We start from the raw sequence: 19,417 nt of genomic DNA, 5'->3' as shown, positions 1-19,417 counted from the left end.
TCAATTAACTCAATGTAATACTTAAAACTATGAAACTCTTAGAAGATAACACAGAGCAAAAGCTTTACAACATTAAATTTGACAATTATTTCTTGGATATGACACCAAAGACACAAGCAACAAAAGAAAAAATAGACAAATTGGACTTTATAAAATTTTTTTAAATGTATGCATCAAAAGACAAATATCAACAGAATAAAATGGCAACTCACAGAATGGGAGAAAATATTTACAAATCATATATCTGAAAAGGGATTAATTTCCAGAATGTATAGTGAACTCCTAAAATTCAACAACAGAAAAGCAACCTGGCTCAGACATGAGCAAGGACTTGAATCGACATTTCTCTAAAGAAGATACACAGATAGCTAATAAGCACATAAAAAGTGTTCCACATCACTAATCACTAGGGGAATGCACATAAAAACTACAATAGGATACCACTTCACAACCACTAAGATGGCTACTATAAAAAAATCTAGAAAATAAGTGTTGGCAAGGTTGTGGAGAAATTGGAACCCTTTTGCACTGTTGGTAGGAATGTAAAATGGTAGGACCACTGTGGAAAACAGTATGGCAATTCCTGAAAAAATTAAACATAATTATTATATGATGCAGCAATTCTATTTCTGGGTATGTACCCAAAAGAATTGGAAGCAGGGTCTAGTAAAAAGCAGCATTATTCACAACAGCTAAAATGTGGAAGCAGCCCAAGTATCCATCAATGGGTAAATGATAAGCAAATTGTGGTATACACATCCAAAGGAATATTAGTCAGCCTTTAAAATGAAGGAATTCTGACACATGCTACAGAATGGATGAACCTGAGGCATTAGACTAAGTGAAATAAGCTAGTTACAAAAGGACAAATATTGCATGACTCCACTTAGTCAAAATCAGAGAGAGAAAAAATAGAATGGTGACTGTCAGGGGCTGGGTGAAAGAACTGGAAGTTATAGAGTTTCAGTTCTATAAGATAGAAAGAGTTCTGAAGATGGATGGTGGTGAGGGTAGCATATTATGAATTAATTTAATGCCATAAACTCTACAGTTAAGACTGGTTAAGATGATAAATTTTGTCTATTTTACCTTGAGATTTGGGTCCCTGTTTCTGGGTGCAGAAGCAGGTTGAAGCCTCCATCTTATATAAAAACTGCTGTTTGAAATTTTAACCCTGCTATTTTGGCTTCTGTAAATGCTTGATTGCTTAAATAATAAGGAAAATAAGACTACTCCCATTCCAGAGAGGCCATAAACCTTCCCCAGACGAAGTTACCAGTGCTGGCACCAGGTCAGGCCTTTGGTTAAGGTCTCAAAGCCCCAGCACAAAGGGCTCTTTAAGAACTTGCAAAGGGGACTGGAAAACCTCATATTTGGGTTTTTCTCTGGGGCCCTGCATCATCATCATCATCATCATCATCATCATCAAGTGTAACTCCATTTCTCTAAGGATTGCTTGGTTTTCTCTGGTCTTCTGCAACAAGGTGAGGAATCACCTACCCCAGTGGTCGGCAAACTGCAGCTCATGAGCCACATGTGGCTCTTTGGCCCCTTGAGTGTGGCTCTTCCACAAAATACCACGTGTGGGCATGCACATACAGTGCAATTGAAACTTGGTGGCCCATGCACAAAAGTTGGTTTTCGGCTCTCAAAAGAAATTTCAATCGTTGTACTGTTGATATTTGGCTCTGTTGACTAATGAGTTTGCCGACCACTGACCTACTCCATTCCACTTCCAGAAAAAGAGGCATAGCCCTCCCTCCATCTTGCTTAGCATGAAGGAAAATAGGAAGGGTATACTGAGAAGTCTAAACAACAAATGTCCCTCATTCATCCTGTTGAAGTTTGTTTCATCACCTCTTGAAACCCACCTGGGCGGAATTCTTAGTTTTCCTGGCCCTCCTTGCCCTGCCCTGCTTTGCCACCCTAACCTGTGGCATCCTGAGTACGGAAGTTCTGTCAGCCCCAGAAAAGTCAGTGGGCTCCTTTCAAAATGAAGGAGACAGATCCCCGACTTTCTTCAAATTAACCAGCATACCACTTTTAATTACTCACTCACTTCTTCATTTTACGAATCTGTACATCTATATGCCTGGCACAGAATTCAGTCCTGGAAACATTGTTGTGAATGTAAAAGACAGCACAGCCCTAATGGAATTTGTAGTCCAGTGACCCTCTAAAGAGCAGTATAAAGTATTCTTTTCTTGGGGCTTTTAATAATTGCCTAACTTCTGATTAATGTGATGTTCTCTCTGAACAGCTATTCACACACACACACACACACACACACACACACACACACACACACGACCCTGATGACGTCTCAAGTTTTCCTCTCCTGTGGTATGTGTAAGGTGTTGGCATTTTGAGCTTTTTCACATTTTAGAACTCTGAGAAACAAGTGATTATTAAGGAATGGAAATTACTCCTTTAAACTGACCTCCCTGAGATTTTAAACAACGAAGCAGCCAGCTGTGCTGCTTCTCTCATTACTGAGTATTTCCACACAAGGAGGTACAGAACTAAGCAAACAGCCTTCCTGGTTCCAGAATACAATTTACTTTCATTTTGAAAAGGCAACAAGGCTTTCAGCAGCTTCTCACTGATAAGCCCCCAGGAAACAGAAAGGCCTACAGGGTAACTTATGGACTTTGAATTGAATGGAATCTTTTTATAAATCATTTTGCATTTGTTCTTAAAACCAAGAGGAGGGGTTGGCAGGCTGCCACATGGGAGCACCGACTCAGTGCCAGAAAACTCACACAGTTAGCATGAATCTGCAGGCTGGTGTTGGAAAAGGAGAGGTGCTACCCTTGTGTTGTAACTAAACATAAGAAACAATCATCATACACATTAACACAAGTTCAACAAAACATGGCCAGGGCCCATCACTGCCTGTAGGCTGCCAGCCTCGGGACACGGAAAGGGAATTCATCAAGGTATCAGGAGACCTTTTATTAGTTGTACAGTGTTGGCCAATTTGCTTCACTTCTTCAGGTCCTAAAGTCCTCCACTCTAGACTATGAAGATCAAACCAGCAGAACAATAAAGCCTATTTTGCTAACATAATATTTTCAGAGTTTAATATGTGCTGTACACTTTATATACACTATACCTTACAGCAAAGATGCAAGATAACCGTTATTATATCAGTTTCATAGATGAGGGATTTGAGGCTCAGAGAGAGTGGGTACCCCTGACACTCGACCCTGGATCAGTCTGTTTTCAAAGCCTGGGCTATTTCACACTACAGTATTCCTCACTATGTGTCTATGGGCTATGCTTATTGGCCCCTGCAGCTCTAGCTCTAGGGAAGCAAGAGCTTAAAGACAGTCTCATAACCTGGGCCTAAACCAAGCCACCAAATCAGCAGGGGAAAATGCAGAAAATTATATGCAACTATAAATGAAGGCAAGTTGGGGGGGGGGGAAGGTAACAGGATAAAGAAAAATAACGGTAAACAGAAAATAACTACGATATTTGGAACAGTATCTATGGTAAATAGAACAAATTACCTACTAACAAGCTTATTTATAAGACTAGAGGCCCGGTGCATGAAATTCGTGTATGGGGGGTGGGGGGGTGTCCCTCAGCCCAGCCTGCACCTCTCCACTATGGGACCCCTCGGTGAAATCGGGCCTAAACGGGCAGTTGGACATCCCTCTCAAAATCCAGGACTGCTAGCTCCCAACTGCTTGCCTGCCTGCCTGCCTGCCTGATTGCCCCTAACTGCTTCTGCCTGCCAGCCTGATCACCCCTAACCACTCCCCTGACCTGCTGATTGACTCCTAACTGCTCCCCTGCAGGTCTGGTCACCCCGAACTGCCCTCCCCTGCTGGCCTGGTCACCCCTAACTGCCCTCCCCTGCAGGCCTGGTCACCCCTAACTGCCCTCCCCTGCAAGCCTGGTCCCTCCCAACTGCCCTCCCTTGCAGGCCTGGTCACCCCAACTGCCTTCCCCTGCAGGCCTGGTCGCCCCTAACTGCCCTCCTCCGCTGGCCCGGTCACCCCTAACTGCCCTCTCCTGCAGGCCTGATCACCCCCAACTGCCCTCCCTTGCAGGCCTAGTCCCTCCCAACTACCCTCCCCTGCTGGCCTGATCACCCACAATTGCCCTCCCCTGCTGGCCATCTTGTGGTGGCCATCTTGTGGCAGCCATCTTGTGTTGGAGTTACAGTCAATTTGCATATTACATTTTTGTTAGATAGGATGTCATTAAAAACCTATTATCTTTCTATCATCTGCTCTGCCTCCCTTTGTTTATTATAAGTTCGATGCTCCTCAAGGTCAGAGGACAGCTGCTGAGGCCATAGGAAATACATACTGTTATAATGTAAATCAGAAGATGCCTTAATCAATAAGGCAGATTAATTTGGGAGTTTTTTTATTACGCTAGCACTAGCGTGCTCAGAGTAGAATGTCTCTGTCAAATTCTTGGCCCCAACATGTTGGAAGTCTTCTCTATTTATACTTTTTTTCAGCTCTTTGTCTTTCAAATTTGGAACAAGACTTCCGGACCTTCTGAGAAAGTCCTGTGTGCTGGGACAGGGCCGTGAGACTATATCTCAAGGCCTGGCCTGGCACCAGCACTAACAACTCTGTCTGGGGCATAGTTTATGGCCCCTCTGGAATGGGAGTAGTCTTATTTCTCCCTGTTATTTAAGCAAGCAAGCGTTTACAGAAGCCAAAATAGCAGGATTAGAATTTCAAACAGCAGTTTTTACACAAGATAGAGGTTACTATGCTTCAATACTTCATTTAAATCTGAGAAAGAGATCTTTTGTCTGAGCATTTCAAGTAAGAGTCCTGAAATTCACCAAATAAGACTTCTTAGGTCACACTGCCTCCCCCAAATCAGTGACTATAGCCAGGGAAATAAGTGGCTTAAGCCAACCAGGACCTGATCCTTGGAGTCCTCTTTGCCCTGGCTGGTTTCCTCAGTGGTTAGAGCATCAGCCCACGGACTGATGGGTTGTGGATTTGATTCCTATCATGGGCACATACCTGGATTGCAGGCTCAATCCCTGGCTAGTTGGGGTGCGTGCAGGAGGCAACCAATCAATGTCTCTCTCTCACATCAATGTTTTTTTCTCTCTCTCCCCTCCTTTCTCTAAAAAAAAAAAAAAAAAAAAAAAAAAAAAAAAAAAAATCAATGGAAATAATATCCTCAGGTGAGGATTAACAAACACTCACTGGCCTTGCTTCCTCATTCTCCCTTAGTGAGTCCCAAGAGCAGCTTCAAGGGTGTATGACAAGTGTAGTCAAATGCCCTGCTGTCACCATCTTGAAATTCTTAAGTGTTGAACACTGGGCCCCACATTTTCATTTTGTGTTAGGTTCTGCAAATTATGTAGCCAGTCCTGTTAGAGTGGGTCCTGGATACTCTTCTTTCTCTCTTATCTATGTTCTTGCTTAGGTGAGTCACTTCTATGGCTTTAAATGCTCTCCCTATGATAATAAACCCTGAAGATACTTTTCAGCTCAGACATTTCCCACAGAGCTCCATCCATTCATAACTCTTCTTGTCATCGTAATACCTCAACTAGGATATCTAATGGGTACCACAAACTTATCAAATATAGATCTTTTTAATTTGTCCCCAATATTACATTGCACAAAATATTACATTGCACAAAATACCTGTTCTCTTCCATGCTCAGTACACTCAAGCCTCTTGGGTAAACTTTGGCACCTTGTACACACCATCCACCTTTTCTATGCATTTTATCTTATCTTCACAAACCTATGAGGAAGTCAGGTTTGGCAACATGCAACCTAGGTTTGTGTCCTGACTGGGAGTTGAACCCACAACCTTTTGGTGCAAGGGATGATGCTCCAACCAGCTGAGCCACCCAGCCAGGGCCTAACTACTTTTTAAAGGTGGTAACTGTCTTATTCATCTCTGGATCCTCCAATAATACTGATCACAATTCCTGGTCCATGGGAGATCACTAGAGTAAGTTGAATTAGTTAATATATACTCTACTAATATGCTCAATTTCCTATTTAACTAGAAAAACTGTATTTCAAAACAGAAACAAAGATGTGCAACTACTTCTATTTGCCTTTCCTCCTTGGCTAGTGAGTAGGAGGGTTGACACAAAAGTCATTTGCCTCCAGAATTAGGATTGCGAGTAATCAGCTAGGAGAGGGATTCAGGTCAGTGTCAGTGAGGTAACTAGGGCTTCAATCTCTTTGAATAACAATACATATTTCAGTATTTTTGTTTTTCTCCATAAACAAACTGGGCAGAATCCACTGATATTTGGAAAAATCAAGTAATGAGCAAAATGTTCTAGTTCAACTACAATTTGAACTTTGGGGAAATTCAACCTATTTTAGACATAATGTAGGAAATGGTTACTTTGGGGAGGAAAAAGCCTTCTCACTGTTTCATGACCCCTCTCCTGTACTGCTGCAGCCAGATGAGCTGCTTTCCTACCTTAACTCAACCTCCCAGGCTTAGTTGGGTTGAACCGAATCTTTCACTGTCCCTTATTAATCAGACCACATTCTCTTTTGCTATTTTTGACCACTTAAATGTTTTTTTCAACTCTACTAGTCATTTTAAATTATGCAAATATAATTATGAAATTAAATAAATAACTGAATTGTGACATCTGAATACTTAAGTATGTCAAAATCCATTCTAAGAGCTATACATGTATTACCTCACTTAATCCTCAAAACCATATACATTATAGACAGAAAAACTGAACATCAACGTAGGAGCCTGTATTAAACTGCAAAATTACAAGAATTTCTGGCAATAAAATCTTTATTATGATTGTTTTTAATGGTTAAAATTTGCATGTTTCCTAGATAAAGTAGTCCGTAACAGGATAAAAAATTACAAAAAGACAAGCTTCTTAATGTTTCACTTGAATTAACTATAGAATTAAAATGCCTGCTAATGATTTAATAGCTTCAAATATAACACAAAATATATTCAATATATAATATAGACCTCAGAAATCTGATTCTATTATGCAATTATTTACAAAATGAATTAAAAGAGTTAGCTAAACAGATGAATTGAAAAACAAGTATATTCTGAAATAATTGTATCCTAAGTATCTATTCTTTGGAGTAGAAATACTCATTTAATACAATATATTAAATACATCAATTTTAGTAACCATTTGTTGGTGTGGATTTAGCCCAATTTAAATTCCTGTGTGCGGGGAAATACAACTATTCTTTTTTAAAGCTATTAGAATTTGTAGTTCAGTTTAATAACTCAGAATGATATCCCATCCTACTTAATTTTAAAGGTATAGGACACAATGATACCCCTTTTTTAGATAAATGGAACTTACTTTCATTAACAATGTAAAGCATTTTCCTTTCTAAACTGTATAATTTTTATTCAGTTATCTATATAACGTTATACACTAGTAAGCAAAGCAAGCAACATTACTTTAAATAACATCTTTAATTAAAGTTTTGCAAAGGTAAAATATTAAACTTAAAATAGGTCTTAGTACATCAAAATACTAAGTTCTCTAATTGTATTCCAAGATGTTCTTTAAAACATAATATCCCGTATATCACAGAAGAGCAACCTTGATCTGCAATTGTACAGATGAATTATACAAACATAATAAATATATTTACGCCCTTACACATAACAGTATGTACAACAGCAGTTGACAACAGTAGCTCAGAACAGCAAAAAGGATTAGTCCCTCCCCCAAATTGTAGCCCTGACGCATACTGGACTGATTTAAGGAACCTTGACAGAAATAGTTATTAACTAGGTAAATAGTAACTTACTAATAGTTAGTAGTTACTAATAACTCAATGAATTCTTCCTTTAAAAAAGGAAAAAAGTTTCTTTTGTTCCTCAAAATAAACAAAAATATTGTTTGTGTGTTCTTCCTTAAACCATAAAAAATGACAAAAAATAGACTAAAGCAGGTTTAAAAGGGGAATATAAACTTCAGAATAATTTCCATAGCATAATAGATTAAAATGCAAAACTATTTAACATAAACTCATGAGGAACTATATAAAAGCAACTATTTTTTAACCAATGAATTCAAAATCTGAATAGCTGATTCAGACAGGTGGAAGACAGACAAATGAAATAAAATGAAAATGTACAAAGATGGATTCAATAAAATATTACATTGCACAAAATCTCAAAAAAGTTCAAGATGAAATAATCTGAAAAAAATAGAAATTTTCTAAGTGGAAGAAAATGTTAAGTTATAAAGGGAACTCCCAAGAGGAAATTATGTCTGTTTTCCTGCACAAGGCATATTTACCTTCTGAAAAGAATGGTGACATTATTGCTATAAGATAATCAAAAATTAGTCTTAGAGGAGACAACCCTTTTCATTCCTCCATAAAAAGCAGAAAAAATAAGAAAACCAAATCCTTGATTTTCACTATAGCAAAAGAAAATCTTTATACAAAAGCTATTATATTTTTATGTTCTTGATGTCTAAAACCAGAATCTATTAGAATATGCTCTTCAAAATTACTATACACACTGCTCAAATCTTGATGTATTCCTAGAATAACATCAAGGTGGCTTTGATTTTAAGAGAGGCAATATAAATGTGGTATTATGATGGCATTTAATTAACAGAAAGAAATGTGAACATTTAAAAAAATATAAAAGCCCAATATAAAGATCCCCCTTATATAACAGACATTTTATTATAGAAACTAATTGCACATTAAAGAGTTGTTTTAGCAAAATGTGGCTCTCCACAGAAATTAACTGTGCTCTCAGGCATGCATGTGGTCTGATTATCCCAATGACCACCAAAAAAAAGAGTACATATACTGAAAGGCACACATTTCCACACTTTATCAAGTAATTTTGTGTAAATTTCCCTTCACACTGTTGATTAATGTTAATCTTTTTTTAATAAAAGGTGCCATCACCTTCTGTGCAAATCTAAACAATTTCTCTTCTGAAAACTTTACCTGTTTTCATAAAACCAAGTCTGAACAATTTTCCCTCTTTGAATAAACATTTTCATTTTAAAATTCTGAAGTGGGAATCCTTGCCTTTTCAAAGGAATGACATTTTTATAGAATTTAATGAAATGATTTGTTAAATACAATGTTAAAAGCATGATTAAGAATTCAAGTACAATAAAAGATAAGCAAGTGGCATTCTTATAGCAAGCCGCCAAAATAAAACTAAAACATGCTATTTGATTAAAAAGGAACACAATGCAGTGATACATAAGAGCACAATTTGGTATGCAGTGTTGTTGATCTGGCTCTCAGGATTTTCACAGGTAAAAGAAAAGCATTTGCCAAGTGTGCCATAATTAATATGCAATACACAGGTGCAACTACAAGTAGTTAATTCCTGCTTCAAAATAACCCGAGTGAATCACTCTGAAAGCAGTGGTTTTTCAATTTTGAAAATAACATTATAAAAACAGGCCAGTATCCAATTCTACTATGAATATCGAATGCTTGCCTACATAGCGGGCCCCAAACATGAGCTGAATATCATATAATAATACAAGGTTCAGTAGCATAATAACTACTAGATAGCCAAAAGGTTTCGATCAACACTGCAGCACTGCTAAACTTTTATAGGTAGTTCAGGTCAATGACTCTTCATTGGGTAAATATCAACCTACTATCAACTATACTGAAGGACAACTGAACAAGAGGACTTCTATGATTCCACCCCCTCCCTTCTCTTCTCCCAATCTCAATAAAACAAACCAACAAACCTATGTGTGCTTTGAGAGTAATGGGGTAAACAAATAAATCTCCCCTCCAAAAAACTAAATTAACATAACAAAAATAAAAACCGTATTACCAGTTATGGCATCTAATAAAACCTAACTACTAGCATGCCAGAAACCACCATTTATATCAAAGTTCAGAACATAAGTTAAAGGGACCAAGTTGGTAATGTGGGGTAGGAAGTAGGTGGAAAAAAAAAAAGATTAGCCTTTTTGAGAATTTTAAAGATTTGTGTTAAAAAAAAGAAAAAGCAATATATAATAAGCTCACAGTTTTTCTTTGCAATGTACTTTAAAGTGTTTCTATTTTACTTCTGGAAACACAAAGGCAAATAAAAGATAAAAATGGAAGACTTTTAAAAAATCAATATACAAAAGTTAAACACATGTGAATTCTGTCCAGATAAACCATGAAAAGAATTAGCTGTAAGAACCAAGGTGAAGACAAGTGTTCCTACAGTTCTCCCAGGCATCTCGTGCACACTGAGCACAGCACTGCCACATTGTATTTTAGAGCCCCTTACAGAATCAGAGCTATGTATTCTTAATATACATACTAAGTTTCTATTATTTTCAATAAAAGTCAAATTTATATGCTTTCTTCCCAATGTGCAAACTAAAGCCCATGTATTTAATATTATCAATGGCCTGGAAGGGCCACCAAATGAAAGAGGTAAATATGTACTTAGTGGCCCACCCCCTCCTACCCCAAAATTGCCCCTCAAATTACAAAGTTAAATTTTTAAAAATCTGTTCAATTAAAATAATAGTTTTATAATTCTTTACTAGTAAAGACAAGAAACTTTTTATAATTATTAAATTGTTTAATAAAAACCCAGGTCCTCACCACCTGCCCAACACTTCAGTCAATGCACTGAATGTTATCTGAATGTATGTTTAGCTTAAAGACTAAACAACCCATATAAGCATGCACTTCAGCCCAACTGGAAAAAAAATCTGTATCTAGTCTTGTGTATATTTCAGCTAAATGGTACCTTTGTGAAATAAAACCTTATTTCTAAGGAGCCACTTTACAGTTTCTTTTTAAGGTATGGGGCTAAAAGAAACAATTACACTTTTTTGTAAGGAAACTGAAGTTGGCATTTTAATTCTGCTTAGATGAGACTCTAGTTTAATGAGTATGAAAACCTAATTAAAATAAATAGCCATTCCTGGATCAAATTTTGTCTCCAAACTGTGGTCATTGATTACTTCCTTTAACTCTTAAACAGATGTTTCATAAAGCAGGGAAGTAAGAGGTATATATCACTGAGGGAGAATAGCAAGTAAAAATATTTAAGACCTATTATAAGAGTTCTAAATTGTTTCCTTACACAAGTCAATTAAAATTCAACACCATAATTCTTGCCCTCTTGTAAAAAGCGCACAGGCAATTTTTACCAAATATAACCACATACAATAAGCAGTTTCATTTCAATCTATCAAAAGGGAAGTTTCTTTAGTTCATTCTAACAAGTATTTTCTGATTGAACCCAAGGTGGAGGAAGGAATATATAGACAAAGCTTTACATGCTAATTACCAGTGGCAGGTACCTGTATTTAAAATTGACAATTAGGGTTTTCCTACACAAAACCCCAATGCCCCCTTCCCCAACAACCCCAGGTGCTACAGTTCCATGGCTTGCCAGTTAGAAGTAGTGTCTATGTTGTCAAGGTCTCTTTGTTCCAGTAGCTTTGCTTCTACTGCACTTTTTCTGACATGCAGAAGTTAAGTTTTGGTTGGAGTATGTCCCAAGTTTCAAACTGTCACTTTAAATTTTTTTAAAGTTTCTTTCATTTTATTTATAAAAGAAAAGAACCAACTCTTCACCATTCTGCATCTCCAATGGCTTTGGAAAATATATAATCTCTTCCATTAAGATTCATAATGCCATCCTTGAGATGAAATTTCCATTTGTTTTTACTTCTGTGTATCTAAATAAACAAATAAAGAATGTAAGAGATACGATCAACAGAGGAACCAATAAAAAAGCCCATTCACACACCAGAAAACCTTTGTCTTGTACATTACTGCATTTGCAAATTATTTTTTTAATTGAGATATAATTGACATGTACCATTCTATTAGTATCAGGTGTACAACATAATAATCCAGTATTTTTATATATTGGTAAATAATCACAATTAAGTCTATTTAACATTCATCACCCACAGTCAGAACTTTTTCTTGTGATGAGAATTTTTAAAATCTACTCTCTTAGCAACTTTCAAATATACATCACAGTAATATTAGCTATAGTCACCATGCTATACATTATATCACTTGACTGATTTATTTTATAACTGGAAGTTTGTACCTTTTGACCACCTTCACCCATCCCCCACCCCTCACTTCTGGCAATCATCATTCTAACCTCTGTAACTATGAGTTCAGTTTGTTTTAAAAGATTAAACATATAAATGAGATCATTAGAGAGAGTGAAAGGAAGGGGGAGAGATAGAAAGAGAAACATTGATGTGTGAGAGACACATGGATTGGTTGCCTCCCACACGCACCCCTATTAGGGCTGGGGATTTAATGTGCAACCGAGGTATGTGCCCTTGACCAGAATTGAACCCATGACCCTTTGGTCTGCAGGCTAGGGCAAGATTTCATTCTTTATTATGACTGAATATTATTCCAGTATAGAGGCCTGGTGCACGAAATTCGTGCACAGGTGGTGTGTCCCTCAGCCCAGCCTGCACCCTCTCCAATCTGGGACTCCTCGAGGGATGTCCGACTGCCCGTTTAGGCCCAATCCCGGTAGGAATTGGGCCTAAACGGGCAGTCGGACATCCCTCTCACAATCCAGGACTGCTGGCTCCCAACTGCTCGCCTGCCTGCCTTCCTGATTGCCCCTAACCGCTTCTGCCTGCCAGCCTGACCACCCCCTAACCACTCCCCTGACAGCCTGATTGATGCCTAACTGCTCCCCTGCCAGCCCGTTTGCCCCTAACTACCCTCCCCTACAGGCCTGGTCACCCCTAACTGCCCTCCCCTACAGGCCTAGTTATCCCTAACTGCCCGCCCCTGCAGGCCTGGTCCCCCACAACTGCTCTCCCCTGCAGGCCTGGGTCCCCCCCAACTGCCCTTCCCTGCAGGCCTGGTTGCCCCCAACTTCCTTCCTCTGCCAGCCTGGTCACCCCTAACTGCCCTCCCCTGCAGGCTTGATTGCCCCCAACTGTCCTCCCTTGCAGGCCTGGTCTCTCTCAACTGCCCTTCCCTGTTGGCCTGATCGCCCACAACTGTCCTCCCTTCCAGACCTGGTTCCTCCCAACTGCCCTCCCCTGCTAGCCAGCTTGTGGCAGCCATCTTGTGTCCACATGGCGCAGTCATCTTTGACCACATGGGGGCAGCCATCTTGTGTGTTGGAGTGATGGTCAATTTGCATATCATTATTTTATTAGATAGTACAGAGGCCTGGTACATGGGTGGGGGCCGGCTGGTTTGCCCTGAAGGGTGTCCCGGATCAGGGTGGGGGTTCCCTTGGGGCGTGGGGTGGCCTGGGCAAGGGGCCTGTGGTGGTTTGCAGGCTGACCATGCCCCCCAGCAACCCAAATGGAAGCCCTGGTATCTGGGATTTATTTATCTTCTATAATTGAAACTTTGTAACCTTAAGCAGTAGCCTTAAGCGGAGGCCAAGGCAGGCCAGGGCAGGCGGAAAGCTTGACTTCCTCCATTGCCGAGGAAACCCAAGCCTCCTGCTCTTTCCGTGGCCACAGCCATCTTGGTTGGGTTAATTTGCATACTTGCTCCTGATTGGCTGGTGGGGGTAGCTTGTGGGTGTAGTGGAGGTACGGTCAATTTGCATATTACTTTTATTAGATAGGATTATGTGTATTGCTATTATATACTGTATATATCTCATTATTTCTTTATCCATTCATCCATTGATGGACACTTACGTTGTTTCCATGGCTTGTCTAAAATGTTGCAATGAGCCCAGCCCCACATGGCTTAGTGGTTGAGCATTGACCTATGAACCACGAGGTCACGGTTTGATTCCTGTCAGGGCACATGCCCCAGTTGCAGGCTTGAATTCCCAGTGTGGGAGTGTGCAGGAGGCAGCTGATCAATGATTCTCTCTCATCATTGATGTTTCTATCTCTCTATCCCTAACCCTTCTTCTCTGAAATCAATTTCAAAAAAAGAATTTTTTTTTTTTAAATGTTGCAATGAACATGGGTGTCATACTTCTTTTCCAGTTAGTGTTTTTGTTTCCTTTGAAAAAATACCCAGAAGTGGATTTGTGGGATTATATGGTAGTTCTATTTTTAATTTTTTTAAGAACATACATACTGTTTACTATAGTGGCTGTATTAATTTACATTTCCACCAACAGTGCACAAAGGTTCCCTTTTCTCCACATCCTTGCCAACATGTTATTCTTTTTTCTTTTTATAACAGCCATTCTAATAGGTAATGTTAATGAGGTAACAGCTCACTGTGGTTTTGATTTGTATTTCCCTGATAATTAGTCATGTTAAGGACCTATTCAGGTACGGATTGGCCATTTGTATATCTTCTTTGGAAAACTGTCTATTCAGATCTCCCCATTTTTAAACCAGACTGTAATGTGCTATTGAGTTGTATGAGTCCTTTATGTATTTTGGATATTAACTCCTTATCAGATATGTGATTTGCAAATATTTCCTCTCATTCAGTAGGCTGCCTTTTCATTTTATTTTATTTTATTTTATTTTTTAAATATATTTTATTGATATTTTACAGAGAGGAAGGAAGAGGGATAGAGAGTTAGAAACATCGATGAGAGAGAAACATCGATCAGCTGCCTCCTGCACACCTCCCACTGAGGATGTGCCCGCAACCAAGGTACATGCCCTTGACCGGAATCGAACCAGGGACCCCTCAGTCCGCAGGCCGACGCTCTATCCACTGAGCTAAACCGGTTTCGGCCCTTTTCATTTTATTATTTCCTTTGCTGTGCAGAAGCTTTTTAGTTTGATGTAGTTCCACTTGATTAGTTTTGCTTTTGTTATCAAATAAAAAAACAGACTGATGTTAAGGAGCTTACCAACTAGGAATTTTTAGCAGTTTCTTAATCAAGTCTTTCATGCATTTAAAGTTGGTTTTTGTGTATGTGTGATAGGTTTTCCCAATACCATTTATTAAAGACATTGTCCTTTACCCATTGTGTGTTCTTGGCTATTTTGTCCTAACAAATATGCATGGGTTTATTTCTGGTCTCTCTTTTCTATTCCATTTATCTATGTGTCTGTTTTTATGCCAATACCATACTGTTTTGATTACGATAGCTGTGTAATACAGTTTGAATTCAGGGAGCATGATAACTGAAGCTTTGTTGTTCTTTCTCAAATTTACTTTTATTGAAGGGTCTTTTGTGGTTCATACAAATTTCAGGTTTGTCTGTTCTGAATATGTGGAAAATGTCATTGGATTTTGATAGGGAATGCACTGGGAATCTGTAGATTGGTAGTATGGACATTTTAATAAATTAATTATAAATGCAATATAATTTATAAGTTTATTATAAATTTAATTACTGTTGCCAGAAACAAATTTAATTCCAAATTAAATGTTTAATAAATAACAAAAAAATCTCAACAATAATGCCAATAACTATAATAAAAATATTTGGAAAGTAGCACCCTTTTTAAGAATTAAGTAAACAAGAAGTCAAGAGCAAATTCTCACAGAACCTAGTTTAAAAATTCCTTAATGATACCAAAAAAACAGTAGAGCTAAATAACTTTTAAAATAATTTCCAGTAAGAATGTGTATGTTTGTTAGTTATCAGTCCTATTACTCTAGTTATTTCCTAAGTAATTAAAAAAAGTTGCAGAGATTTAATTAAAACCTTTTAGTTTTGAGTTAATTTAGGCTAAATAAAAAAATAGAATCATCCCACTGAGCTATTGTTCATGTTAAAGGACAATTCGAAAGTACTTCTGTTTACTTTGTTAACAAGTTGGAACTTAACAACTCTCTCCAATATTGCATTAATAACTTATTTTTAAAATATAAAGCTGTACAAATTAATTTCTCTGTGTATTAATTTATCAGTCTACTAGAGGCCCAGTGCACGAAATTCGTGCACAGAGAGGGGGTTCCCTCAGCCCAGCCTGCACCCTAATTGGAGACCCCTTGAGGGATGTCCGACGGTTGGTTATCCCTCTCTCAATCTGGAACCACTGGCTCCTAAATGCTCACCTGCCTGCCTGCCCAATTGCCCCTAATTGCCTCTGCCTGCCTGCCTGATCGCCCCTAACTGCCCTCCCCTGCCAGCCTGGTTGCTCCCAACTGCCCTCCCCGCCGGCCTGATCTCACCACCAATGGCCCTCCCCTGCCAGCCTGATCTTGCCCCCAACTGCCCTCCCCTGCCGGCTTGATCTCACAACCAACGGCCCTCACCTGCCGGTCTGATCTCGCCCCCAATTGCCCTCCATTGCTGGCCAATTTGGTTCTGATTGGTCGGTTTCTATGCCAGTCAGCGTCAAAAGCTCCGCCTGCTAGGCAGCCAATGGCTCTCCACAGCACCCAGATTTGGTTCTGATTGGTGGATTTCTATGCCAGTCAGTGTCAAAAGCTCTGCCTCCTAGGCAGCCATTGGCTCCCCACAGAACCCAGATTTGGTTCTGATTGGTTAGTTTCTATGCCAGTCAGCGTCTCTGGACCTATCAACGGGGCCTGATCAGAAAGGCAGGGCTGATCAGCAACCCCAGTGAAGGCCTGGAGAGAAATGGAGGTGTGGCTGCTGGCCAGACTGGGAGAAAAAAAGAGAGGCAAGTGCTGATCAAAAGCTGCCTCAGAGCCCTAGCCGGTTTGGCTCAGTGGATAGAGCGTCGGCCTGGGGACTGAAGGGTCCCGGGTTCGATTCTGGTCAAGGGCATGTACCTTGGTTGCGGGCACATCCCCAGTAGGGGGCGTGCAGGAGGCAGCTGATCGATGCTTCTCTCTCATCGATGTTTCTATCTCTCTATCCCTCTCCCTTCCTCTCTGTAAAAAAATTAATAAAATATATTTTAAAAAAAAAAAAGCTGCCTCAGAGGCAACGGATCAGTCCCTGCTTCTCTCTTCAGGCCTCTCTCTGGCCGATTCGCAGCCCCCTCAGTGTCAGTGCTGGGGCACCATGCCTGCAGCAGAAGCAGACAGTGCTGGGTTACCATAGCAACCCAGCGCTGACTGCAGGACTGACTTCCGGTTGGTTGAGCCTCGGTCGTTACTGGTCATTACAACCCAAGGTTTTTATACATTAGAATTATCTACTAAACTATAACAATGCTTTCATTCACTGTTTATACTGAAAATAAAAGGCATCAATCAGCTGCCCAAATATTTGAACAAGGCAGAAAAGATGGTTTAGCGAAGTAATTACAACAGAAAAATGTCAGAAATCTGATGATAAAATTCTTACCTTATCATATTGGCATACAACCACATTTTCAGTATCAAAGAGTTCCTGTCCTTCCTCATCGCTCACATCATCTTCACTATTGAGGGGCTCCTACAAATAAAGAGAGTTTATTTTTTCACACTTCATGCCTTATTAGCAAAGGGCCCTTTTTCTTCAATGAAAATAAACACAATAACCTTGATGTGCTTTGAGAACTAAGGGCCTGACAGACACATACACTGAGTGGCCAGATTATTATGATCTCTGAACGCACAATAATCTGGCCACTCAAAAATATCCTATATAATAAAAGGCTAATATGCAAATTGTCCACTTGATCAGGAGTTCGACCAGCTGGCAGGCCGGCCAACCGCCCATGTCCCCTCCCCCTGGCCAGGCTGGCTGTACCCCACCCATGCACGAATTCATGCACTGGGCCTCTAATATATAGTGGCCAGATTATTATGCATTCAGAGATCATAATAATCTGGCCATCCAGTGTATGTATACCACTAACATATTGTTAGTTGGCTACGTTGACTTAACCAATGCTACTAAAATTCCAGCAAGAAATTAAATACAATAATTAAAATAGTTAAGCTATAGCTTATAAGTCTAAAATGATGTTTAATTTTATTTTATTTATTCTTTCAAGATAATACAAGAAGATAATTCTCTGCAATAGCTGTTTAATATGTCCAGACATGGCCTGGATGCATTGGTTCAGTGGTTAAGCATCAACCTATGAACCAGGAGGTCACAGTTCAATTCCCCAGTCAGGGCATATGCCCAGGTTGCAGGCTCGATCCCCAGTGTGGGGTGTGCAGGAGGCAGCCAACCAATGATTCTCTCTCATCACTGATGTTTCTATCTCTCTCTCCCTCCTAGAAATAAAAATATATTTTTTAAAAAAATATGTCTAGACATGGATCTTCTTTCTTAGGTTTAAAAAGAGAAAACAATGGTGAAATTGCAGGGGAAAAGTATTATAAAATGGGCTAGCAGTCTGGTTTGTCTTAACATTAGGGACTAGGATTCTAAACACAAATTAGCATATCTACCATTGTGACCACGAAGGCTTAGAGTGTAATTAATTAAGCCATTAAATTTAGAGTGAGTGTGTGTGTTTGGGGGTTGGGGGGTGTCTAGACTCAAACAAAAAGAATTAAAGACCAAGAAGATCATAAATACAATGACCAACTATGTTAAACTTGACCTTAGTTGTGGCAGAAGATAAAAGATACAACTCAGATTTCTAATTAATGGAGAAAGAAAATAGTAAGAAGAGTATGAGAACAGAAAATCACAGATTGTGTAATTCATAAATATACTTGCAAAAGTCCTGAACAAAGGGAATTCAGCAATTCCTAAAAAGGGTCATATGTAATGATCAAGTTGTGTTATCCCAGGAATACAAAATAGAAAAACAATGAATATAATTCATCAAAAATAACAGATTATGAATAAGAAGTCATATGATTACCTAGTGTTTAGTATAATTCAACAATCATTATAGTTTAGAAAACAAAGCAAAGCTCTTAGTTAATCTGAAACAGAAGGGAACTTCCTTAACCTAATAAAGGATATCTCAAAAAGCCTATCTATAATAATAAAAGCATAATATGCTAATTAGACCAGACAGCTGAATGACCTTCCAGATGTCATTCCGGATGTCCTTCCAGACAAAGCTGCGGCAGCGTGGGCCAAGGCAGAGGCAGTTAGGGGTGAGCAGGCAGGCAGGCGAGCGGTTAGCGGCAATCAGGCAAGCAGGCAGATTGGTTAGGGGTGATCAGGCGGGCAGGCAGGCAAGCGGTTAGGAGCCAGTGGTCCCAGATTGGGAGAGGGATGTCCTGGATTGCGAGAAGGTGCAGGCTGGGCTGAGGGACCCCCCGCCATGCACGAATTTTGTGCACCGGGACTCTAGTAGTAAATATTATACTTAATAGTGAACTATAAAAAGGATTCCTTTTAAGATTAAGATAAGGGTGCCTGCCATCACTATTTGTAATAAATATCATTCTGGAGGGCTTAGCCAGCAAGGCAAGAAAAACTGTCATTTTTCATATTTGATTTGATTGTATACAAAGAACATATGACAATTCGAAAAGGCTAAACCTCATCAGAAATCACGATAATGCAAATTAAAACCAAAATGAAACACCATTTTCTACCTACCAGACTAGCAAAAGAAGTCTGACAATAGTAAGTATGGTGAAGATGTATAGACATATGCACCATCATATAATGAATGGCAGGAGTATTCTTAGTACAACAGCTGGCATTTTATTGTAAAGTTGAAGATGTGCATGCCTTAGGA

At 39.2% G+C, this 19,417-nt stretch overlaps 1 protein-coding gene across 1 annotated transcript in view; it reads right to left on the bottom strand.

Annotated features, from left to right (window-relative positions):
- Nucleotides 1-7,417: 7,417 nt before the first annotated feature.
- GTF2A1 (general transcription factor IIA subunit 1) overlaps nt 7,418-19,417 on the bottom strand; it is a 53,397-nt gene continuing 41,397 nt past the window's right edge. Inside the window, exons 8-9 of the mRNA XM_080665596.1 lie at nt 17,122-17,211; nt 7,418-11,659 (exon numbers count right to left, since the gene is read on the bottom strand). Of these exons, the coding sequence (XP_080521722.1) occupies nt 11,552-11,659; nt 17,122-17,211 (198 nt within the window). The 3' untranslated portion in view covers nt 7,418-11,551. The remainder of the gene's footprint in view (nt 11,660-17,121; nt 17,212-19,417) is intronic.

Source organism: Plecotus auritus, assembly GCF_963455305.1.
Source record: "Plecotus auritus genome assembly, chromosome: 1".
NCBI classification, from domain to species: Eukaryota; Metazoa; Chordata; class Mammalia; order Chiroptera; family Vespertilionidae; genus Plecotus; species Plecotus auritus.
This window is presented reverse-complemented; position numbering and strand designations above follow the sequence as displayed.